General features: G+C 55.4%; 1 protein-coding gene across 1 annotated transcript; it reads right to left on the bottom strand.

Annotated features, from left to right (window-relative positions):
- On the bottom strand, positions 983-16,500 carry C3H2orf70 (chromosome 3 C2orf70 homolog). The gene is made up of 4 exons (XM_003481272.3): positions 16,260-16,500; positions 4,597-4,870; positions 3,229-3,341; positions 983-1,189 (listed from the first exon to the last, which is right to left on the bottom strand). Exons 1-4 carry the CDS (start codon positions 16,331-16,333, stop codon positions 1,045-1,047), a joined length of 606 nt encoding a protein of 201 aa, XP_003481320.2. The 5' UTR covers positions 16,334-16,500; the 3' UTR covers positions 983-1,044.

Here is a 20,175-nt window from a genome sequence, read left to right on the forward strand (position 1 = left end):
CCCGTGTACTTGAACCTGCTGCGGTCCCCTTGCCTTTAGGTCCTGACTCTCCCATTTAGGGGAAATAAGAGGGCTGTTGCTTGATGGAGTCCCTTGATCAAACCCCAGCAGCACTGCAATGTTGGAGAACTCCTGTGCACACCTGGCCTCAGGACCCCATCCTAGGCTGTGTCTACAAAGCGGCTGTCCCCCACATCCTGCGCCCCGTTCCTCCAGCAGGCAGGAGGCAGCAGCCCATGAGCTCAGACACTCCAGACCCTGAACCTCCCAGACCCCCTCAGGATGTGACCTAGGAACTGATTCCCAGGGTCCACTTTGGCCTCCAGGCTCCTGATACACAGCAGCTCCTGGAAGCGTGGCTTAGTCCTGGGTACCTTCCCTCCTGTCCCCTTCTAGAAACAGTCCCGGGATAGATGCGAGGTCAGCCCATCCCTGCCAGTCTGGGCAGAATGTGGAAAGCGGTTTCTTCTCTCAGGCACCACAAGGTCCTCCAGGACCTGTGGCATCCCTGCCGCAGCTTCCCCGCGGACCACAAGCAGGGTGGGTAACGGGAAAACCTGGGTTCAGATTCTGGCTGTGCCACGTCTAAGTGGTGTGAGTTTGAACAACTCTCTCCAGCTCTGAGCCCCGATGTCCTAATCAGTAAAGTGGAGGTGCTGCTGCCTCCCCCATAGGCTCACATGGGAACTCCTTTGCCTCTGACACCAGATGAAGCGTTCTGGGGCTGCCTCGCCCCCAGTCTCAGACCTGGGATAGGGGGCTTCCTTGATTAAACCAGTGGAAGCAGATCGGAGGTGCCCTGTGCCTGAGGGACCTCAGGGCCGAGGTGGGTGGGCCTGGCAGGTGCTGGAAGCTGCCTTTTCTTGGCCTAACACCTGGGGTGAGCCTTTCGAAGGCCCCTCGGACACAAAGCCATGTTACCCTCCGAGGCTGTCGTGCCGTGGCCAAGTGCTCCTGGAGCTTAGAGAATAGGAGTGTGGGATGGTGGTGGCTAAAGATTTTATTCCAAAAAGCCAAGCTGGTCAGGGCCGTGGCTCTCAGGCGTCACGCTCTGAACTCAAAGTAGTGGTCCCTCCTCTGCCGCTCCTGTGGGGGGACCCTCTTCCCCGATGGGAACGTCTGGTAGGTCCTCAGGTTCTCGGGGGCTACACGTAAAAGGTGCCACTTCTTCTTCGGGCTCAGAGGAGGCCTGAGGGTAAGGATGGAGCTGGTGTTATGCAAGAAGCCAGGGCGGGGTGGGTGTGAAAAGGCTTATTTCCAAACCTGTGCTGCCGACGACCCTGCTGGCTGCTTGTCGACCTAGTATCTGGTAAGTCACCCTGCACTCCGGGTCAGACTAACTTGTGTTTGCACGATGGTACAGTGGCCAAGAGCAAGGACATGGGGGTCAGGCGGCTGGGATGGATTCTGGCCCAATTCCTGCTGGAAGTATACACACATAAGATGGATGGATGTTGGAGCCTCTCTCCCAGATTTGTTTTGTGGAGTAAATGACGCAATGCATACAAAACACTTTACACAGTGCCGAACAAGAAGCAAATAGCGAGGTTATAAGAAATGTGCTGCTGCTGTTGATGACGATGGTGATAATGGTGATGGTGATAATGATAATGATGATGATGCAGATGGTGATGATGGGGATGGTGATGATGTGATGATGATGGTGATGTGATGATGATGATGATGGTGATGATGTGATGATGCAGATGATGATGATGATGGTGATGATGATGATGATGTGATGATGCAGATGATGATGTTGATGGTGATGATGGAGATGGTGATGATGGTGATGATGATGTGATGATGGTGATGATGGAGATGGTGATGATGGTGATGATGATGATGATGGAGATGGTGATGATGGGGATGGTGATGATGATGGTGATGATGATGTGATGATGGAGATGGTGATGATGGTGATGATGGGGATGGTGATGATGATGATGTGATATTAAAGATGGTGATGGAGATGGCAATGATGCAGATGGTGATGTCAGCAATGACGGCAATGGAACTCAGGGAAAGGCAGGGAATTGCCCCAGGTCACAGAAATGATCAGGGGAGAAGCTGAGTGCAGGCACTGACCCCCTTTCTCCTAACCACCTGATTGGTCCTCTGCATCAGACATGAAGCTCTCAGCAGCAGCACAGGCCACCAGGCAGTTTGGGGAAGGAACAGAGCGGGGCCACCCTGGGGTCCCACCAGCACAGGAGATACAGAGGTCCCCAGGCCAGGCCTCACACTATCTCCAGGGATGGACTGACTCAGAGCCACACCAAGGCATGGAGACAGCCAGCCCAGAGTTCTAGAGTAGGCATTGGGAGATAGGGTTTCTCTCCAGGTTCCACCTCTGACCAGACTTGCCACTGGCACAAGTTCCCGAGGCCATTGCTAAGTCTCAGTTTCCCTGTGCGTAAAATGGGTCCATCTGTCCTGCAGAGACGAACCTTTAGAGGCAGTTAAATTCGTTTCTTTAAAAACCATAAAGTTCTATGGAAAGGATCACTTCTTTATCAACAGCAATGGCGAGGCTCTGGGCTCGTGAGCTCAGCAAGGGGTCAGCACAGAGTTGGAAACCCACGATCTGCCCACAGACCTCCTGATGTGCCTACTCCACAGGACATCTCACGGCATAGACTGCTGACCTTTCCGTCTCGGCGTCAGGGGAAGGAAGAGTGAGAAACTGCCTATCCCAACGATCTCACAGGGCAGAGCTGAACTTTGCTGGGAAAAGACACTCTCCCGGATAAAAGCAGCAAGGGTGGGCAGTGAGAAACTTTCCTATTTGTTAGATGAACAGTTAGACTGAAAAGTATGTTCAAGTCCTTAAGGAGAAAATTTTCTGTCTAAACAGGACTGGGTCTCTGCTCTGTGCAGTACCCGAGGCACCCACCAGGAGGCGGCATCTCCTTGCTGCACCGTGGAGCTGTGCCCACAGGCTGCCATTGCAGGGGGAGAAAACTGCAGATTCAGGCCAGTAAAGCTTATGCTCCCAAACTCCCAGTGCACCCGACCAGGAAGATGCTCTTCCTGATTCTTTCCACTCAGGTTCGGGGCATCCCTCCTGAGGCTGCCAAAACCCTGACGCCCTCAGCTCTGTAATTGTCACCCTCTGCACTGTGGGCTCTTTGGGGTAACATTTCTGTCTGGGGACATGCATGGCTGGCAAGAGCAGGCGTCCTGGGGACGGCGTGTGCTGTTGAATGCACGAAGCGGGGGACTCACAGGTCGGTGGGGATGGGGTACCGTTCCCACTCCCTCACAGGCAGCACGAAGTAGGGGACCCGGGGCACCGTGCCTGTCTTGTCTCGATAGTACTCCCGATGCTGCTGTGCCATCTACAGTGCAACCAAGGAAGAGACGACAGGTCATTCGTGTGCGGGAGTGACCTTGCGCACTGGAGCCCCTGCCTGGCTGCGCCTGAGCAGGGGGTGGGGGCAGCGACGCCTGATGGCCCCAGAGAAAAGTCCCCAGTTAGGTGTCCTTGTCTGGCTACTGGGGAAAATGACACACCATGCCAGCTGTGCCAGGCTGAGTAAATGAGGCAGGGGACGGGCCAAGGCAAGGCACGTAAAGCCCAGCTCATTCGGTGGCACAGGTAAGCTGTGTGTGCACGTGTGTGTGTGTGTGTGTGTGTGTGTGTGTGTGTGTGTGTGTGTGTCTGTGCTGTCTCCTCGGTCCTCCCTCTGGCCAGACTGTGCTCTGTGAGTCGAGGTGGAGGTAAAAGGCCTTCCCGGGCCCCCAGCTCCTCAGGCTCCAACCACATCAGCCAGGTCCTCTCCCGGGGAAGCTGCCTCCTCATGCAGTCCTCCACCCTGGGGACCAGGAGGCCTCTGTGTCCTTGGAATCAGCTGGGAGGGGTGTTTGCCAGGGAACTGAGGGGGCAAGGGAGGTTTCCAGGACCACAGCAAAGAGGGAGCCCCGGCCTCTGCTGAGGTGGGCGAGTGCCCGTGGTCCCCTGGAACGTGTCTGAGCAGATCCCAGGAGGCTTCTGAGCCCCAGGAGCAGGATCAGAACAGCGGGGTGTGGGCAGCTGGCGTCCATCCTGGGGCTGAGGTTGCCTCGGGCTCCTCCTCCAAGGGCCGCTGGAGCAGGGAGGAGCCGGGTGGGCGAGGACAGTGAACAGATTTGGGCTGGAGCCGGCGTGGGGCTGAGCGGCCCTCCGCGCCCGGTGATTCATCCTGTGGGGGTGGACCTCGGGGCTTTTGCTCAGGAAGGAGGTGAGGGAGGGTCCACAGGGCGAGACTCTCCTGGGCAGAGGTGAAGGCAGGAAGGGCCCCAAAGGCTCCCAGCTCTCTCAGCCCTGTTGTGGGGCGAGTGGGGGAAGAGCCTCTGGAGCCCCCGGCATCAGGGGAGGTCAGGGAAGCAGAGGGCTGAGCCCTCCCCCCTCCCCACAAACTCACCAGGTCTCTGGCTGGCTCAGGGGCTCTGGAGGGAGAGTCTCCCTGTGACGTGGGCAGAGGGGGCCGGGGTGGGGGAGGGGTAAGGGGGGGTAAGGGGGACCCTCCTGGGAAGAGGGGGCTGGTGGGGGGTAAGGGAGACCCTCTGGGGAGGGGGGCCTTGGTGGGGGAAGGGGGGGGTAAGGGGTCCCACCTGGTAGAAGCGGGAGAGCTCTGCTGAGCGGCCACCGTCCAGGTTGAAGCGGGTGTAGCGGGGGGCGTGCAGCCAGCGGTCCCAGGTCTGGGAGCGGTTCCTCAGCACGAGGTTGGGGTCCGGGGAGAAGATGGTGGGGAAGTGGCCTCCCTTGCTGAAGGGATGGTGGCTCTGCTCCAGGGCTGCGTTGCGCTGGTCCTGGAAGTATTTGAGGGTGGTGGCGCCGTAGGTGGAGCCAAAGGAGAAGGCCGCACCGGGCACGTGGCCTTGGTACCTGGGAGAGCAGCAGGGAGGGGAAAGGCCGGGGAGGGCTCCAGGCTAGTTCCCAGAGAGGCCCTTAAAGACGGGGGGTAGGGGGGGAGAGAAGAGGGCCCGCGGGTCACTCCCGGGCCTCGAGAGGCCCCTTAAGGTGCACAGCCGGCTCAGGCCTCTGCTCCCCACCGGGGTCTCTGCCTGGACCCCTAGGACGGTCGTCTCTCCAGACCAGAGACGCGCACGGGGCCAGGAGCCCGGTTCCAGTCCTGCCCCCTTAGCAAGGCTGCAGGGAAATCACTCTCCCTCGACGGCTCTCCAGTGACTGGGGTGTTGGCTGCAGCAGAGGCTCCTGCAGCTCTGATGGTCTCTGCTTAAACCCATGAAGGGGCAGGGGCACAGTAATGGCACATGTTAGTGTCAGCTCTGGCACAGCCCGGACCCGGGCCCAGAGAGCTGCTGCCTCCCTCCCACCCCACATGCTCACAAGGCACCACCCAGCCGGCTTGGAGAGCTCGCTCAGGGTCCTGGGGCTCGAGAGCCTTGGAAGGAGCTCCATCACCCTCTGGGGCTGAGGGGCTAGTGAGGGGGACAGGAGCAGGGAGAGCAGAGACCCGTGGGGACCCAGAGAGCACAGCAGACATGGCAGCTCAAGACTCCTGGGTAAGTGAGACTCGCACAGAGAGAACCGTCTGGGGGAGGAGAGGGGAGAGGAGGGAACGCTGGTGACAACGGAGAGCATGGGAACCAGACCTTGGACAAACAACCAGAGGTCAAAGTTCCACCAGGCAGCACCGTTTCCCCAGGGTCCCCCTCTGAAACCTGGCCCTGCCCCACGTTGCCACTGGAACTGCTCTCGACGAGGTGGCCAGCAGTCCCTCTGCAGCGCCGGCCACTGTGGCCCGCTCTCTTCTTGAACCACCTCTCATGGTTTTGCTGATGCTGCTCTCTTGCTGTCTGTTGCTTTTCACCGGCATCGCTGACCTTTCCTTCTCCATCTCCTCATGACGGCCCCCTCTGCCCAGATCCTCTGGGGTCTGTCCCAGGCCCACCCAGTCTTCCTGGTGATGGTAGCCATGCCGTGGCCTTGACTTTGACCTGTGTGTGTGTGACCCTTGGTCTACACCTCCAGCCCAGACGTTCCCTCCAAGCTGCAGGCTCCTGTGCCCAGGTGCACCTTGGCCATCTCCCTCGGAGGTCCCCGGGGCTTCGCCTTCCACCTCCACCTTCCCCGAGAGTCCAGTCCCACCTCGATGAAGTGTCCTCGGCAGATGTCCGAATCCAAAGGGTCATCCCTCGTCCCCCGCTTTGTCCCTCACGTCCGATCAGCGGCCAAGCCCTGCAGCTCCATCACATTTTTCCTGGACGGCGGCAGCAGCCTCCTCCTCTCTTCTATCTGCCCTGGTCCCTCCAGCCCGTTTCCCACCCCTCAACCAGACGGAACGTTCTGAAGCCAAGACCTTAGCCCGGGCTTGCAGGCCGCCAGTGACCTGACCGTTGCCTCTGTCTCTGCTTCAGCAGTGACTCTACACCCTGTTTGTAAGGAGTCATCGCGGATCCTGAGTGTAAGCATCTTTTTTCCCTTCTCCTTCTTTGCCCGCCCCCCTTCTTGCCCTGTGCCTTCTACCACCAGGAATGACAAACCTGCCCACCACCAGCCCACCCCCTGCACCTTGCCTCCCAGTACTAAATTGTCCTTTAAGACTTGCCCAAATGTCCCTTCTTTGAAGAAGCCTTTCCTTGCCACCTCTCCCAGGGGCAGCCCATTCTCTGTCCCTTTGTGCCCACCCTGAGCTGTTCCTGTCTGCCTACATCGTCTCTCCCCGCTACACTGGGAGCTTCTCGAGGGCAGAGTTTGGTCCCGTCTGACTGCTGTGTGATCCCCAGTTCTCAAAACCAGGTCGGGCACAAGGCCTGTGGGTAGCACATGCTTATTAAACAAATGACAAGGTGAGCGGCTGACGTGCCAACAGGACCAGTCATGCGGCAGTGAGACCTACAGACACAGACGCCGAAGACCAGAGGCCACGCTCCAGGGACCCCCAGGGCCTCTCCTGAGAGCACCCCACCGCCAGTTCACGTCTCACTTCCTTTCGCTCGAGCCCCCTCACCCACACCAAACATTCCCAGGGCAGCTGGGGAGCCTGGCAGGCCACAGCCACAGGGAGGGCTTCCCCATTTTAGGAACTCAGCCTGCAACCAAGGCCGAAGCACAGGGAGGCCTTTGAAGTGGTGCTTCAGCATGACCCCTGAGGGTGGCCCTGGGCCTCAGTCTCCCCACCGACAAAATGGGTGTTTGCCCAGAGTTAGACAGAAATGCATTTTCGTCTTCAGGTGAAAGGCGAGAGGGTTAACCACTGTGGTGGCTGACACACTTTCCAGCAGTCTCCATACAGGCAGAATAGATGGCTTCCCTCCCCAGGTCCTGCCCTGCTGGGACACTGCAGCATTCGAGGCTGCCCGGGGCAGAGCAGCGAGCGATGCACCGCAGGGCGGGCAGCGGAGGGGAGAGCCCTCCCTGGTCCCTGGCCTCCCTTCAGCCTCGCCTCTCTGGTCCCTTGGCTCCCCTCCCCCCAACCCTCCCCCACCTCCTGCGCCAGCGCCCTTCCCGCTGGCCCCTCCTGGGTTCCTTGCTGGTGGCCTCGTCTCCTGTCCTGGAAAGATGGGGGTGCTGGTGAGGGCCTGGGAGCCTGTGGGTCACCTTGGCCACTTCCAGGACAGAGTCCTCCTGCTTGCCATGGCTTGGCCCCTCCTGGGTTTGGAGTTCCCTCCTGCCTCACCAAGGCCTCACTCTCCAAATCCATCCATCCCTGTTTCTCTTGGCCTCTATCCATCCTCCTGGCCATAGGTGACCTCTGCCCCTGAGCTTCTTCTCTCCTGCCTACACACATGCAGAGCTTTTCCTCGATCACAAAATGCTGCTCTTGGCTGAGATGGTTTCTTACTTACCGCCCTTTCTCTTCCCCCCTTTTTTTTTTCCTGAAAATCTCCAAAGAAGCTTCTGTACCTTCTGCCTTCATGTCTTCGACTCTGCTTTTCCTGACCCCACTCCATCTGCCCGCCAACCCATCACTCAAACGTGAGCTTGTGCTTTTTCATTAGGGTCCTGTAAGAACATGCAAGTGTCAAAGCCAATGACCTCAGCTCACACCATCTCTCGGTAACGTTCGCACTGATGAGGAAACACAACCCAAGCGGTAGAAGCAGAGTCCCTGCGAGTTCCATGTGCTGGAGGTGAAACGTAATAAAAGCAGCAGTTCGAGAACCAAGAAGTCAAAGGGGGGTGGGGAGATGCTTCTCCCTCCATCCCTGTGCGTCCTCCCATGTGGGAGGAGCTCCCACTAAACGGCTCCTTCCCCACTTGCTCTTCCACGTTGGAGGTGGAGGAACTCCTGCCTGGGGGGGTGAAGCCCACGCCACCCCCCCGCCCCCGCGCGCGCGCTTCTGCTGGAAAGCAAGGAAGCCCACTCCGCTCCTCTGCCCCCCATTTTGGGGGACATGCTCTGCCCTTTGGGGGGAGAGTCTGCCCCAGCCCTGCCATCTCATCCGGGGGTTCAGTGTCAGCCCCCTTCTCCAATCGCAGTGTCCCCTCTTTTTTTTTGTCTTTTTGCCATTTCTCAGGCCACTCCCGTGGCATATGGAGGTTCCCAGGCTAGGGGTCTAATCGGAGCTGTAGCCACTGGCCTCATCACAGCCACAGTGATCCGAGCTGTGTCTGCAACCTATAACACAGCTCACGGCAACGCCGGATCCTTAACCCACTGAGCGAGGCCAGAGATCAAACCCACAACCTCATGGTTCCTAGTCGGATTCGTTAACCACTGAGCCACGATGGGAACTCCCCGCAGTGTCCCCTCTTTTATCTTATCTCTCCAGTGGTTCCAAACGCAGGGAATGAAGAGGTGCTGGTCCCCAGGTGTTGCGAAACCCCACCAAAGAGATAAGGAAACAGCAGGATGAAAATGAAAGAGAGGTTCTCTCCGACATTCTGCAGGAAAAAGACTACAACTTAAGAATATTGAACCGGCTGGTGGTCATCCACGTGGAAAGACAGGAAGAACTCAGGAAATAAAACCCCCAAAGCTCTTCCTGAGAGCAGCGTGCAGGGGTGAAATCCTGCCAACTAAGAGATGATTCAAAAGGAAACAAATGGCAATGGGGACCTCTGTTAGAATGACTGGTGCTTATTTCAAATCTATTTAAGCACAGAGCTAGGAATAGCTACTAGGTGAAGGCTGGTTGCAGGAGGCTGGTTGTAAATGTTATAAAACCTGTCAAAGTAAAAAATAATTTAAGCAGCAGAAATTGGGGGGTGGGTGGAGGGGGATGGGAGGGCACTTAGGATTTCTAAAGCACCTGTCAAGCATGGCATCTAAAATTGAAACACGCTGGCAAAAATAACGCAACATAATCACTCTAATCCCTTAATGGTTTTTATTCTCTCCCCGCCCTCCTCTGTTAGAGGGAACTTTTAGAAACTAATATCCCTTGGGATGAATTAGCATTTATCTAAAGTCTATTCTGCCATTTTACTTCAGTATCTTTCTCTTCAGTTAAGTTTGAGTAAGATTAAATTTCATGCTTTTCATTTTAAAATAGTAAATATGGTGTAATTTTATTTTTACGAAATGACTTTGTCTCTATTCTTATCCATGGATCCATCCACCCATCCACTGAGTCTTTTATCTGAATATATAGACAAAAAGAAACCTAAAATGAAGCTTAGGTTAATTCTACATGTTTTGGATTTGGGGCAATGTGTTGCACTCTTCTTTGTATGTGTAATGTTTTTAAGAGAGTCAGATGGCATTAAGAGTTATTTGATCAGGAATCTGCTATGTGTGGCGGGATGCTAGGTGTTGAGGATACAGTCCTGCATCCCTCAGCCCTCCCTCCTTGAGCCTACCCTTCATTCGGTGTTTACTGAGTCCTGGTTTTGTGTGTGTGTGTGTGTGTGTGTGTGTGTGTGTCTGCACCCTTGGCATGCAGAAGTTCCAGGGCTAGGGATCGAACCTGAGCCAAAGCAGTAACCAGAGCTACAGCAGTGACAACACTGGATCCTTAACCCGCTGAGCTACCAGGGAACTCTTAAGGCTCTATTGTTATTAAATGCAAGGAGGGAGGCCCATTCCTGTGGTGGGTCAAGTGGGAGGGAGGGTTGGTGAAGCTCTGTGAAAGGAGTTTCTGCTGGGGGTGGCTTTGAGGAGAACCTCAGTGCAGGAGGATGGACCGGAGTCTGGCTATCTTCCCCTGCTCACCTCCTAGGGACAGGTGTTGTCTTCTCTCTGAAGGGACCCAGTCCCTCCGGGAGAGCTCATCCACCTTAGACTTGCACCTCGGATGTCCAGATCTGTATACCCAGCTCCAACCCTTCTCCTGGCTATGCATCCACACACCCAGCTGTCCACACTGGCGAGCCCAGGGCACTCGGATGAGCCTGCTCCTCCTGGATACCTCTGTCCTGGTTAACACACCCCACCTACCAGAATCCGCCAGAAACTGGACGTCACCCTGCCAACTGCCCCATCCAACCTCTCCCTAAGTCCTGCTTTTGCTCCCACCTTAGTGACCTTCCCACTGCCCTCTTCTGTGCCCACCTGGACAGCCTCAGAGCTCCTAGCCAGTCCCCTGGACAAGTGTCATGCCCTGCAAGCCTGTGGTCCACGCTGGTGCCGGAGCCATCAGATCACCACGGCTCATCTCCCTTTTCACTTTCCTGCCAGTGCCCTGTGCCCCGGAAGTGGCACTCACACGCCTGGAGCCCCACACACTCTCCAAGCCTTCACACACCTTTCCTCCACCTGGAAGCCTGCATCTCCTCCTGTCCCTGGGGGTGCCCAGCCCTCACCCACAGAGCCAGGGTCCCTGTCGCCTTCCCCAGCCATGTAGCCCCTGTCCAGCATCACAAGGGTCGTGATCCTTCATCCACGCCCAGATGCATGTTGGCTCATCCCCTCTGCCAATGTGTGTTCTCTCTTATCCGCAGCACCTACACAGTCCCTGACACATGACAAGTGCTCAGTAAATGTTCCCTGGAGGATGCAGAAGTCCAGAAGGCCAGGGGCACCGTGTTCTGGAGCGCTGGGCTCCCGGATCTGCAGGGCGCACACTGCCACCTCAGGCACGGAGCATCCCACCCACCCGGGAGTTGGCGCACCTCAAAGAAAGGAGCTACAGAAATGTGACGTGTCCTCGTGATTCTTCTCTTTGCCACCCCCAGGCTCTCTGCCACACTCCTCCTCAGCTCGCTGCAAGCCACCTTCTCTGAATGCCAAGATATTTGCATCCCAGTAGGAGAGAAGCCCTCTCCCCCACAATCTTCCTAAGGTTCCGCCTGGATTGAGAATTCCATTCAGCCCAGTGTGTGTGTGTGTGTGTGTGCGTGCACACGTGCATGCACATACACATGCTCATGGTCACATTTATTTAGCCCCCAGCGGGCACGCCTTGACTAGCAGGTCTTTGCCCCTGTTGGCTCTTGCACTTGTGAGCCGTGAGCATGACCTGTGCAGTCTTGTGGGTGAGCCCTGTTTTTGCTGGGCGTGGAGAGAATGGAGGGGCATGGCAAGTGTCACAACAGGGCATCCACTCACAATGGCCCCTCCAGGGCTGTCACACCTCCGCTCGACCTCTTCATCCCTCCGGCCCCTCAGCCACCTGCACACATCCAGGCTTGGAGACGAAGCTCAGCCTGGCTCGCGGCAAAAGTCCACTGTGGTTACCACGTGTGCGCACAGGGAGCCATCCCTCCCTGCCCTGAATAGCACTGCTTGGCCCCGTAGCTACCATCCAAATTAATTACTGTGCACCGCGGGGATCCCACGAGCAGCTCATTAACTAATTAACTTGTTACCATTCAGCACGTCCTCATTCCATGAGCGCCCTCTTCTCTGCACACTTCCTGCGGAGTACACTTCTGATCAGATCCTTCCCCTGGGCAAAAACCTCCCAGGGCTCCCGATTGCCTGGGAACTGAAGAACAAACCGGGCCACTCGCCCAAGGTCCAGCTTGACGCGGGCCTCTGTGAGAAGTCTCGGCCCTTTCCTGTCCCGGCTTTGCCACTCTGGCCATCTGCTGCTTTAGAACAGGTCTTGCTGGTACCCCCACCCCATGCCTTTCCCTGGGCCATCCTCTCCATCCAGAAGATGCTCGTTCCTCTCCCAGCGTGGAGATCTTCTCCATCCTTCAAGCTATGTCCCAGACAGCCCCTTGTCCATCGAGCCTCTTCTGACCCACCCGTAGGCCATGCTCGTTCCCCCCATTGAAGTGTCTTCGCTCTTCGTGCCTCTCTCATGTCTCAGTGCACATGCTGCTGGGTCGTAATTACCTGGACCCTCGTATATTCTTCCTTTCTGAATTATAACCTCAGGGGTGGGGGATATGGCCGGGGGCGCAGGGAGGGGGCTGTGTTCTATGCTTTCCTGCAGCCTTGACATTCCTGGCACTCAGATGCTCTGTAACAATTTGCTGAATTGAACCGACAAATGGGGGCACATTTTTCAGGGCTGATGAGTCCTCTGGAGAGAAGGAGGAAAGCCCAGCCTGTTACAAAGCCCGAGGGTCTGAGGTCACCCCCCCACCACCACCCTGTTCTTAGGCAGGGTCCTCAGGACGGTGTGCGTGGTGTCAGGTACCAGTCTGGGCACATGGACCTCCTACATCCTCCTGGGCAGAGGCCTTGGTACCCCAGGATGCACCAGCCCATCTGCTATCCTGAGAAGCTGGCAGACAGGTGCTGGTGTGCTAGAGGCAGCTCGTACCAGATTATACTGGCTCCAAAGAGCCGATTACTAAATTCTCAGGATTTTTGCGAGCCTGTTATTACACAAGTCAGTATTTAAAATTATACAAAATTGCAATTAAAGAAATTACATTGAAAACAACAGTAAGAAATACCTAAAGCCCATCACCACCTAATTACATTATTTCGCGGTTGTCTGTTCTTGAGGCCATTACTTCTATAGCATCTATAAGGCAGAATTATAGTATAATGGTGAATGGCTGCCCAGCTCGTCCCAACTCTAGGCTGTGACGTCATGTTGATAGCTTGAAATCAGCCACAGCAGGAGTAGTGGTACCTCAGATAACGGTGAATGCGACAAATCAAATTTTTTTCCCCTCCAGAGAGCTGGTTGTTGAACATTTATCAGAACACCGCTGGATGTGCAGCTCTACTATATGGGGATTCTGGGGCAGGGGACACAGCCACCCTCTTGACAATGGCAAGAGAGGAATGCACTGAGGCCCAGGCCCAGCTCGGGGGCAGATACGGGCACAGCTGCCACTCCAGGCAGATGGAAGGAGGTGCTGGGGTGCCAGCCCCCTGCTGGGTGGCAGCTGCAAGCCTCAGGGTGACAGCAGTCTGGGGATGGCTGAATGCACAAGGGCAGGTCAAGCAATTGGGACGGGGAAACTTCTGAGGTGCTGTGGGAGGCAGGGAGTGAGGGGATGGGTACCACCTGGATCTGACCTGCTGGCAGAAGGCACAGAGTCTCACCGAGGCCACTTTCATCCCTTGAAAAGCCTCACAACTGCAGGGACTCTGACCCAAGTGTTCTCTGCTCCCTGCAGGGATGGTGCCCAGGCCAGACAGTGGCAGAGTGTCTGAGGACTGTGCTGCCCAGAGCCGCAAGGGACCAGGGGGAGCATCCTAGTCTGAAGGTCAGCATCCTGTTCCCCTCAGTACCTCGAGTGAGGCATTGAACAGAGTAGGGATCTAACTAATGAGAGTAGTAACAGCTGGGGAGAGCAGAGTGTGGACGTCACAGAAGCTGGGCAACTTGCTGAACGGCCTGGGGGAATTTCTCATTTGGGTTATTGTGAAGTTTGGGGGGAGGGTTCTGTTTGTTTTGCTTTTTGTTTGTTTGTTTGCTTTTTTAGGGCTGCACTCGCAGCATATGGAGGTTCCCAGGCTAGGGGTAGAATCAGAGCTACAGCTGCCGGCCTACACTACAGCCACAGCACCACGGAATCCGAGCCGAATCTGCAACCTAGGCCATAACTAATGGCAACACTGGATCCTTAACCCACTGAGCAAGGCCAGAGATTGAACCCGTGTCCTCATGGGTACTAGTCGGGTTTGCTACCACTGAGCCATGATGGGAACTCCTGTAGGGAAGGTTTTTGTTTTGGTTTGGTTTGGTTCGAAGTTCGTGAAAAGTCCAGCTTCAGTACTTGGCACCTAATAGGTGCTTATAAATGAGGCTCTTTTGCCACCAGCCTGACATTCAGGCAAGATCCCCCTGGACCTCAGTGCTCATATCTGGGCACCAGGATGGGGAGAGCTGGACTACATGATTTCTGAGGTCCTTACCGCTGTAAATATTCTGGCCTCTATGAGTAAAACCAGTAAGGGGGCCGATTTGAGCATCAGAAGAGGCTGGTTGCACTTAAAATCCTGTGATTAATGTCTGAAGAGGCATACAAAAATAATAATTGTCCAAGTAGGGCAGGAAACCTTGGATCCTTTCATTACATGAACAAACTTGCCAATCAGGTAGCATTTAGATGCATAAGGCAACTCAATGTCTTCCTTGTTGACAAAAATCTTTAGGGAGAGCCCATCTCTTCCAGAAAGATCCAGGCAAGAAGCTTGCACATAAAATCTCAGCTGTTCAAACTAGCCTATCCATGCTTGGACGCTTATTTATGATTCACTTGTCATCACAATTTCAAGATCAATCATAGGACAGGGGTCTCGAGGGAACTCTGGACAAGTGGGGTGGCTAGAGAAGCATCTGGTATTGCTTCTGAAACATGCAATGCCTGTCCCCCTAAACCTGGACAGCAGTGGGAGCCCTAAGGGAGGGTTAAGTGCCAACTGGAGGCTGGGGTGGGGGTTGAGCAAAAAGTATCGATACAGAAAATCAAACTCATTCTAAACACTCAGAATATGGTATAAACACCACCACCAAGGCTGCAAAGATGATTTTGAACTAAATCTTATGTGTTTACACCAGACTGGGAACCCCTCAAGGGCAGCACCCCCATACACACACACCTGTTTGTCTTAACCCAACACCTGGCACATCCCAGGCACTCAATACATCTTCATCAAAGGAATGCCCAAGGGATTGAAAGAATTGGAAGATCCTTAGTCACATTTCTAACGCTCCTGGCTTAACTCCAGGAAATATCCGTGACCCAGCAAAGCAGCTTTGTCTGATAGGAACCCAAGTAGCTTTTGAGCTCTCTAAGACCCAGAGAAAGGTCTGGTCCACAAATGGGCTGGATTAAACCTGCAGCACCTGCCTCTGGTTATTGTACTGCCTCTGTGTGCAGAGATAATCTTATATCACAGCCTCTCAACATCATGCTTATTCTGCTTCAAGACAGTGCAAATGCCACACAAAGTAGACTGAGACCTGTTCTTATTTTGCTGTCTGTTGAGTCTGCAGAATAGAGCATGTGTTTATTTCACCCACATGGAAACCCTGCCTGCAAAACTCTCAAGACAATAATTTCATTCACGCATTCATTCATTCATTCATTCATTCGTTCATTTATCCTATACAGATGTACAGATACTGTGCATGTGGCCTCTCAGAATCCAGCCCCTGGCGCTCCGTGCCCATGTTGCCTGGTAGGAAAGAAAAAACCTTACATGCTGGAAGAGGAGTAGGGAGTGGAAATCACAGACGCTTTGAGAAAAAGGGCCAAAGAGTGGAAAGGAACAGTCAGATTTGTGTCTTGAATGTTTGGAGTGTGAAAACATCCAAAGAAAGGAAAGGTAGGTTTGGTCCCGAATCCAAAAGTGCTAAAGGCAGGGCAGGGCTGGGAAGCTTTCAAAGGCAGCGTTCTGCTTGGATTAGGTGAGATGGGGGGAGAACTGACCACACAGTCAGGTGGATAGCACACCACCAAACACGACTGCGGGTCCTGCCTTGTTAGAGTCTTCTAGCCCTGCTCCTGGACGCCCACCCAGACTCCTTAGCTCCTTCAATCAACAAATATTAATGTTGCAGGAATCCCGGGTGCGCGCACTGTGCTGGGGGCCCAAGTGCCGGCTCCCTTCTCAGGGATTCCCCACCCTTTTGTCCCTGCCTGGCGTCTCTAAACACCAACCCCACACGGAGTCTCCCCCTCCTCTCCCTGCCTCACTCACTGTTATTCCGGGCCGCGGGGGGCGCGCGAGCTCCGGGCTCAGTAGGTACCAACTTCCTACCGAAGGGGATCTGGAGAGCAGCCCCGCCCTCTGCGCCCAGCCACTGCCTGCTCTGAGAGCACAACCCCCCAGGGAAGGCCACCTTGCCAGGTGACAACTTGGCACCCAGGGTTCCTTCAACCCACAAAGGCGCGGGGACGGAGTTTCGAGGCGGGAGGAGGATTTTGTGGAGGGAGGGTGGGAGAGCGCGCCCCCAGGGGCTCGGACCCACAGGTTCAGGTGGGGCTTGGTGCGCAGTGGTCTTACCCGGGCATGAGACCGGGGGGCACGTAGGCGGCCTTGAACTCGGTCAATAGGGTGCCCGCGCTGCGGGAGGCCATGGTGGGGGCGGCGAGCGCGCAGCGAGCCCGGCGCTCCGGGGCCCCACAGTCAACAGCCGGGGTCACCCGGCAACCGTGAGCCTGGCAACGCCAGGGGGCCACCCAGCCGCCGCGTTCCGGGGCTCCGTGGCCGGCTTGCAGTCCCTTTCCAGGAGCAGCCCGAGAAGCGCGCCCAGAACATGCCCATCCGTCTCTACGTGCCCATCCGTTTCTATGTGAACCAGCCAATCGCCCCTCCCACCCGAGCCTCCACTCTCGCGTCCTCGAATGGGTGCATCTTGCAGCTTCACTGCCGGCCCAGATGGGTGATGCTGTGAGGCAGAGCGGAGGTAGAAAGGGCTCACAAAGCAGCGGCCCCAGAGCCGCTCGTCCCCAGGGTCCGAATAGCCACAGGGACCCTAAGGGCCATTGCTCTCCAAGGTTGCCCGCTGCGCCCCAGTTCCGTGGAGCTTGCAGGAAGGGGCTTCGCCAGGTATCCTGTTTGGCATGTTTGTCCAGGAAGCTCTGTAATTTAAGTGCGTGCGTGTGTGTGTGTGTGTGTGTGCACGCGCACACACATATATTTTCCTCCTTAATCTCTCCTCTTTCCCTAGGAACTCCCGTCTCCCTCCTCTTGCTTCTCAAACTGCTCCACAAGAGTGGTTTATAAGCAAAAGACTAAATACCGATCTTGAAAAGGTCTAGAGTGTGCAATTTATATTTGCCCCAATTCTATAGTCCAGTCCCTCCTGTGAATCCAGGGTTGGGCTTTGGCCCAGGTGAGGGGTCTTCGTGGCAATGCCCCCCCCCCATAATTCTTTGGAGCCCTACCTCTGGATTTCTCCAGGGACCCTCTCACAGCCCTGGACCACATATAGGGCAGGGTGGAGCCTTAGGTCTTTAGCTGACAGGAGATGGGGGGGCGGTGAGGAGATGAGGACAGGCTCAGAGGTGCCATGCTCTTTGTGTCTCGCACCCCCTGCCTGCTCCCTGGCCCCCTTGGCAGTCCTTGTATCTACAAGCAGATCTGCCGACTAGCCTCATCCTTCATAGTCTCACTTCCTCTGTCGGATGAGAGGTGTTATCTTCACAGTTTGACTGTGTCGATGGCAGCTGATGAAGACCGCAGGCACTAATGAGCTCCCAGGATGCTGCTGCAACCAGAATCCTCGGACAGATAACAGTGGAACCGCGGGAGCCACAGGCTTCCAAGAGGTACACGAGCAGGAAAACTGAGGCCCGAGGAGAGAAAGGAACTGAAAGGGAATGATTGGTTGCAAATGAGGTGGAGGCAAAATGCAGCCACGTATATAGATTTCTAAATTCTCCCCACAGAACATGGGCTACGATAAGAACAATGTTCTTAGACGTTGTAAAAGAACAACCAGCAGTTCAGGGGTGCTGTCCTCCGGGAAGGTGGTCCTAATAACCCCCCAGCCCCAGACAAGATCCAGCGCCCCCTCCCTCCCCCCATTTGTGGCTTCCAAGCTGACTCTGCCCAGGGACCCTTAGCCCTGGGTTCTATGGGTCTATGTTCTGGTCCATTTGTCTCTCCTGGTGGAGGTCTATACTGTATCAGACTCATCCCTGAATCCCAGCACCTGGGACGAGAAGGAGTTGAGTACACATTCGTTGAATACACTTTATTCAGAATTAGCCGCATGGGGAATAGTCAGGGAGCGGAAATTAAAAAGTGGGATCTGGCTTAGGTTTCAGAAGGGTCGGTGGTTCAGCCAAGGGGTGCTCTCTGTTGAGCGAGTGGAGTTGCTACATTTTATGGAAACTGATATGGAAACTGAGGTTCAGCAGTTCCCTAGGGCAAGTTCAGGGGCTTTTTCCTAAAGATGCACAGGTCCATTGGAGGCCTTGTGAAACTTACCCTCTTTGTGAGAGAACCTCCAGGGGGCCGAGGGAGGAGATGGCTCCCCCCAGATGCCCGCCCCCCATATAAAGTACCACCAGGCCTTTACAAAGATCAGCTAGTGGCCTATGGTTGGAATATGCTAGTGAATTTAGATTTAAAAAAAAGAGGAGTTCCCGTCGTGGCTCAGTGGTTAACGAATCCGACTAGGAACCATGAGGTTGCAGGTTCAATCCCTGGTCTCGCTCAGTGGGTTAAGGATCCAGCGTTGCCATGAGCTGTGGTGTAGGTCGCAGATGAGGCTCAGATCTGATGTTGCTATGACTGTGGTGTAGGCCAGTGGCTACAACTCCGATTAGACCCCTAGCCTTGGAACCTCCATATGCCACGGGAGTGGCCCTAGAAAAGGCAAAAAGACAAAATAAAATGAGACATTAAACGTCTGTTTTTTTTTAAAAAAAAATTAGACATTAACTTGTACTGCATGAATACAATGTTCTAACATAGTCTTTAATTCAATAGGCTAGGTAAAAGTGAGAAAGGAGAAGGAATTGAAGAAGGAAAGAGACAGAAGGAAATAAGACATAAAGTGAAAAAGAAAAGTAGGGCAGAGGAGCAAGGAAACATCTAGAAGGAAAGAAGGAGGCTCTTGTGACATCCTACAGGTCATTTGGACTATAGAATACAAAGCGTGTGACCTCTTGTCGGCCAGCTGGAAAAATTTAATATTTCTTTTTTTTTTTTTCGTTTTTAGACTCTGTTCAGATAGGCCACCAGGCTGACTCTTTTATCTTGTCAACATCCGCTGGATATCCTACAATCCACGTGACACCGTGACACCGCGTAAGGCTCTGCTGATGCAAAGATGTGGCGCTCCTGGGTCTCCCAGTGGGGGGGTGGGGAGGGAGGTCTGTGGAGCTGCCCAATGACACTGTGGACAAAGGGGGCGGGGCCAACACAGCTGAGGACCAGGCCCTCCCCAGTCACGAGGCACTTCCGGATTAGGCACCAGTCCCGCTGAGTCTGGGCAAGAAGGTAGGGATGAGGTAGGGGATTCCATGCAGAGCAAACAGCAAGAGCAAGGGTGCAATGGCCCTGCAGAGGCTCCAGGCTCGGGGATCCCAGCCCCCAAGGTTCCCTTCTCCACAGACCCCTCCTGGGTGGGCTGGGGGAAGAAAAGAGGGGCAGTCGTCCTTTGGTTCTTGAAAAGTCGGCCACAGACATCCCTTCTCCCACCCCTCACAGGGGACAGTTCTCCCGCACATCTCACCACCCCCAGCCTGCTTCGTCCGCAGCCCTAGGACGGGGCTGACTTGGTGCCCTGGACCGGAAGCACTGCCCTTAGCAGGACAGATGCCTGAGGCCTTTGCAGTCAGGCACCTCCACTCACGCTAAGCTGGCTCCTGAGCTCCCTTCCAGAAGCACCTCCATCCTCCCAGATCCCAGGGGGGTCAGGACCCAGCCTCTTGGGGACACACTCTCCATGAGAGCAGGTGGGAAGTACATTCCCCTTTCTCTCAGGGCTCCCGCTGCTGAGGGACTGGCCACGGGGCACAGACTTGATGTTGGCTGGTACATGCTGATGTCCCAGCTGGGGGGCCCTGGGTTGGGATTTCTGCGTAGCACAGTGTGGCCCATCCAGAGCAGCCAGGCCTGGCTCATCCAGGCCCCCTGAGCCTGGTGGGCACCGGCAGCCCTGCTGGCCAACCTGACCATGGGGGAGGCAGCATGGATCACCCTGAAACACCAGTGCAACAGCCCAGTGTCCAGTGCATGCAGATTCTGAAATTCCTTCTCCCCCACACCCAACCCACCACCTGCCTGATGCCCACTCCCTTCTGCCCCCTCCTAGTGGTGGGCAGAAGAACTTGCCTGGCAGGGTGGGTGAGGCAGGGCCCCAGTGGGTGGGCAGGCAGCTCCGCTCCCCAGAGCTGCGAGGAGACACCTGAAGCTGGGCAAGCCTTTATCTGGGAGCAAGCGGCTGCTGAATAATGAATTCTGA

The sequence above is a fragment of the Sus scrofa genome, chromosome 3 (assembly GCF_000003025.6).
Source record: "Sus scrofa isolate TJ Tabasco breed Duroc chromosome 3, Sscrofa11.1, whole genome shotgun sequence".
Lineage (NCBI taxonomy): Eukaryota > Metazoa > Chordata > Mammalia > Artiodactyla > Suidae > Sus > Sus scrofa.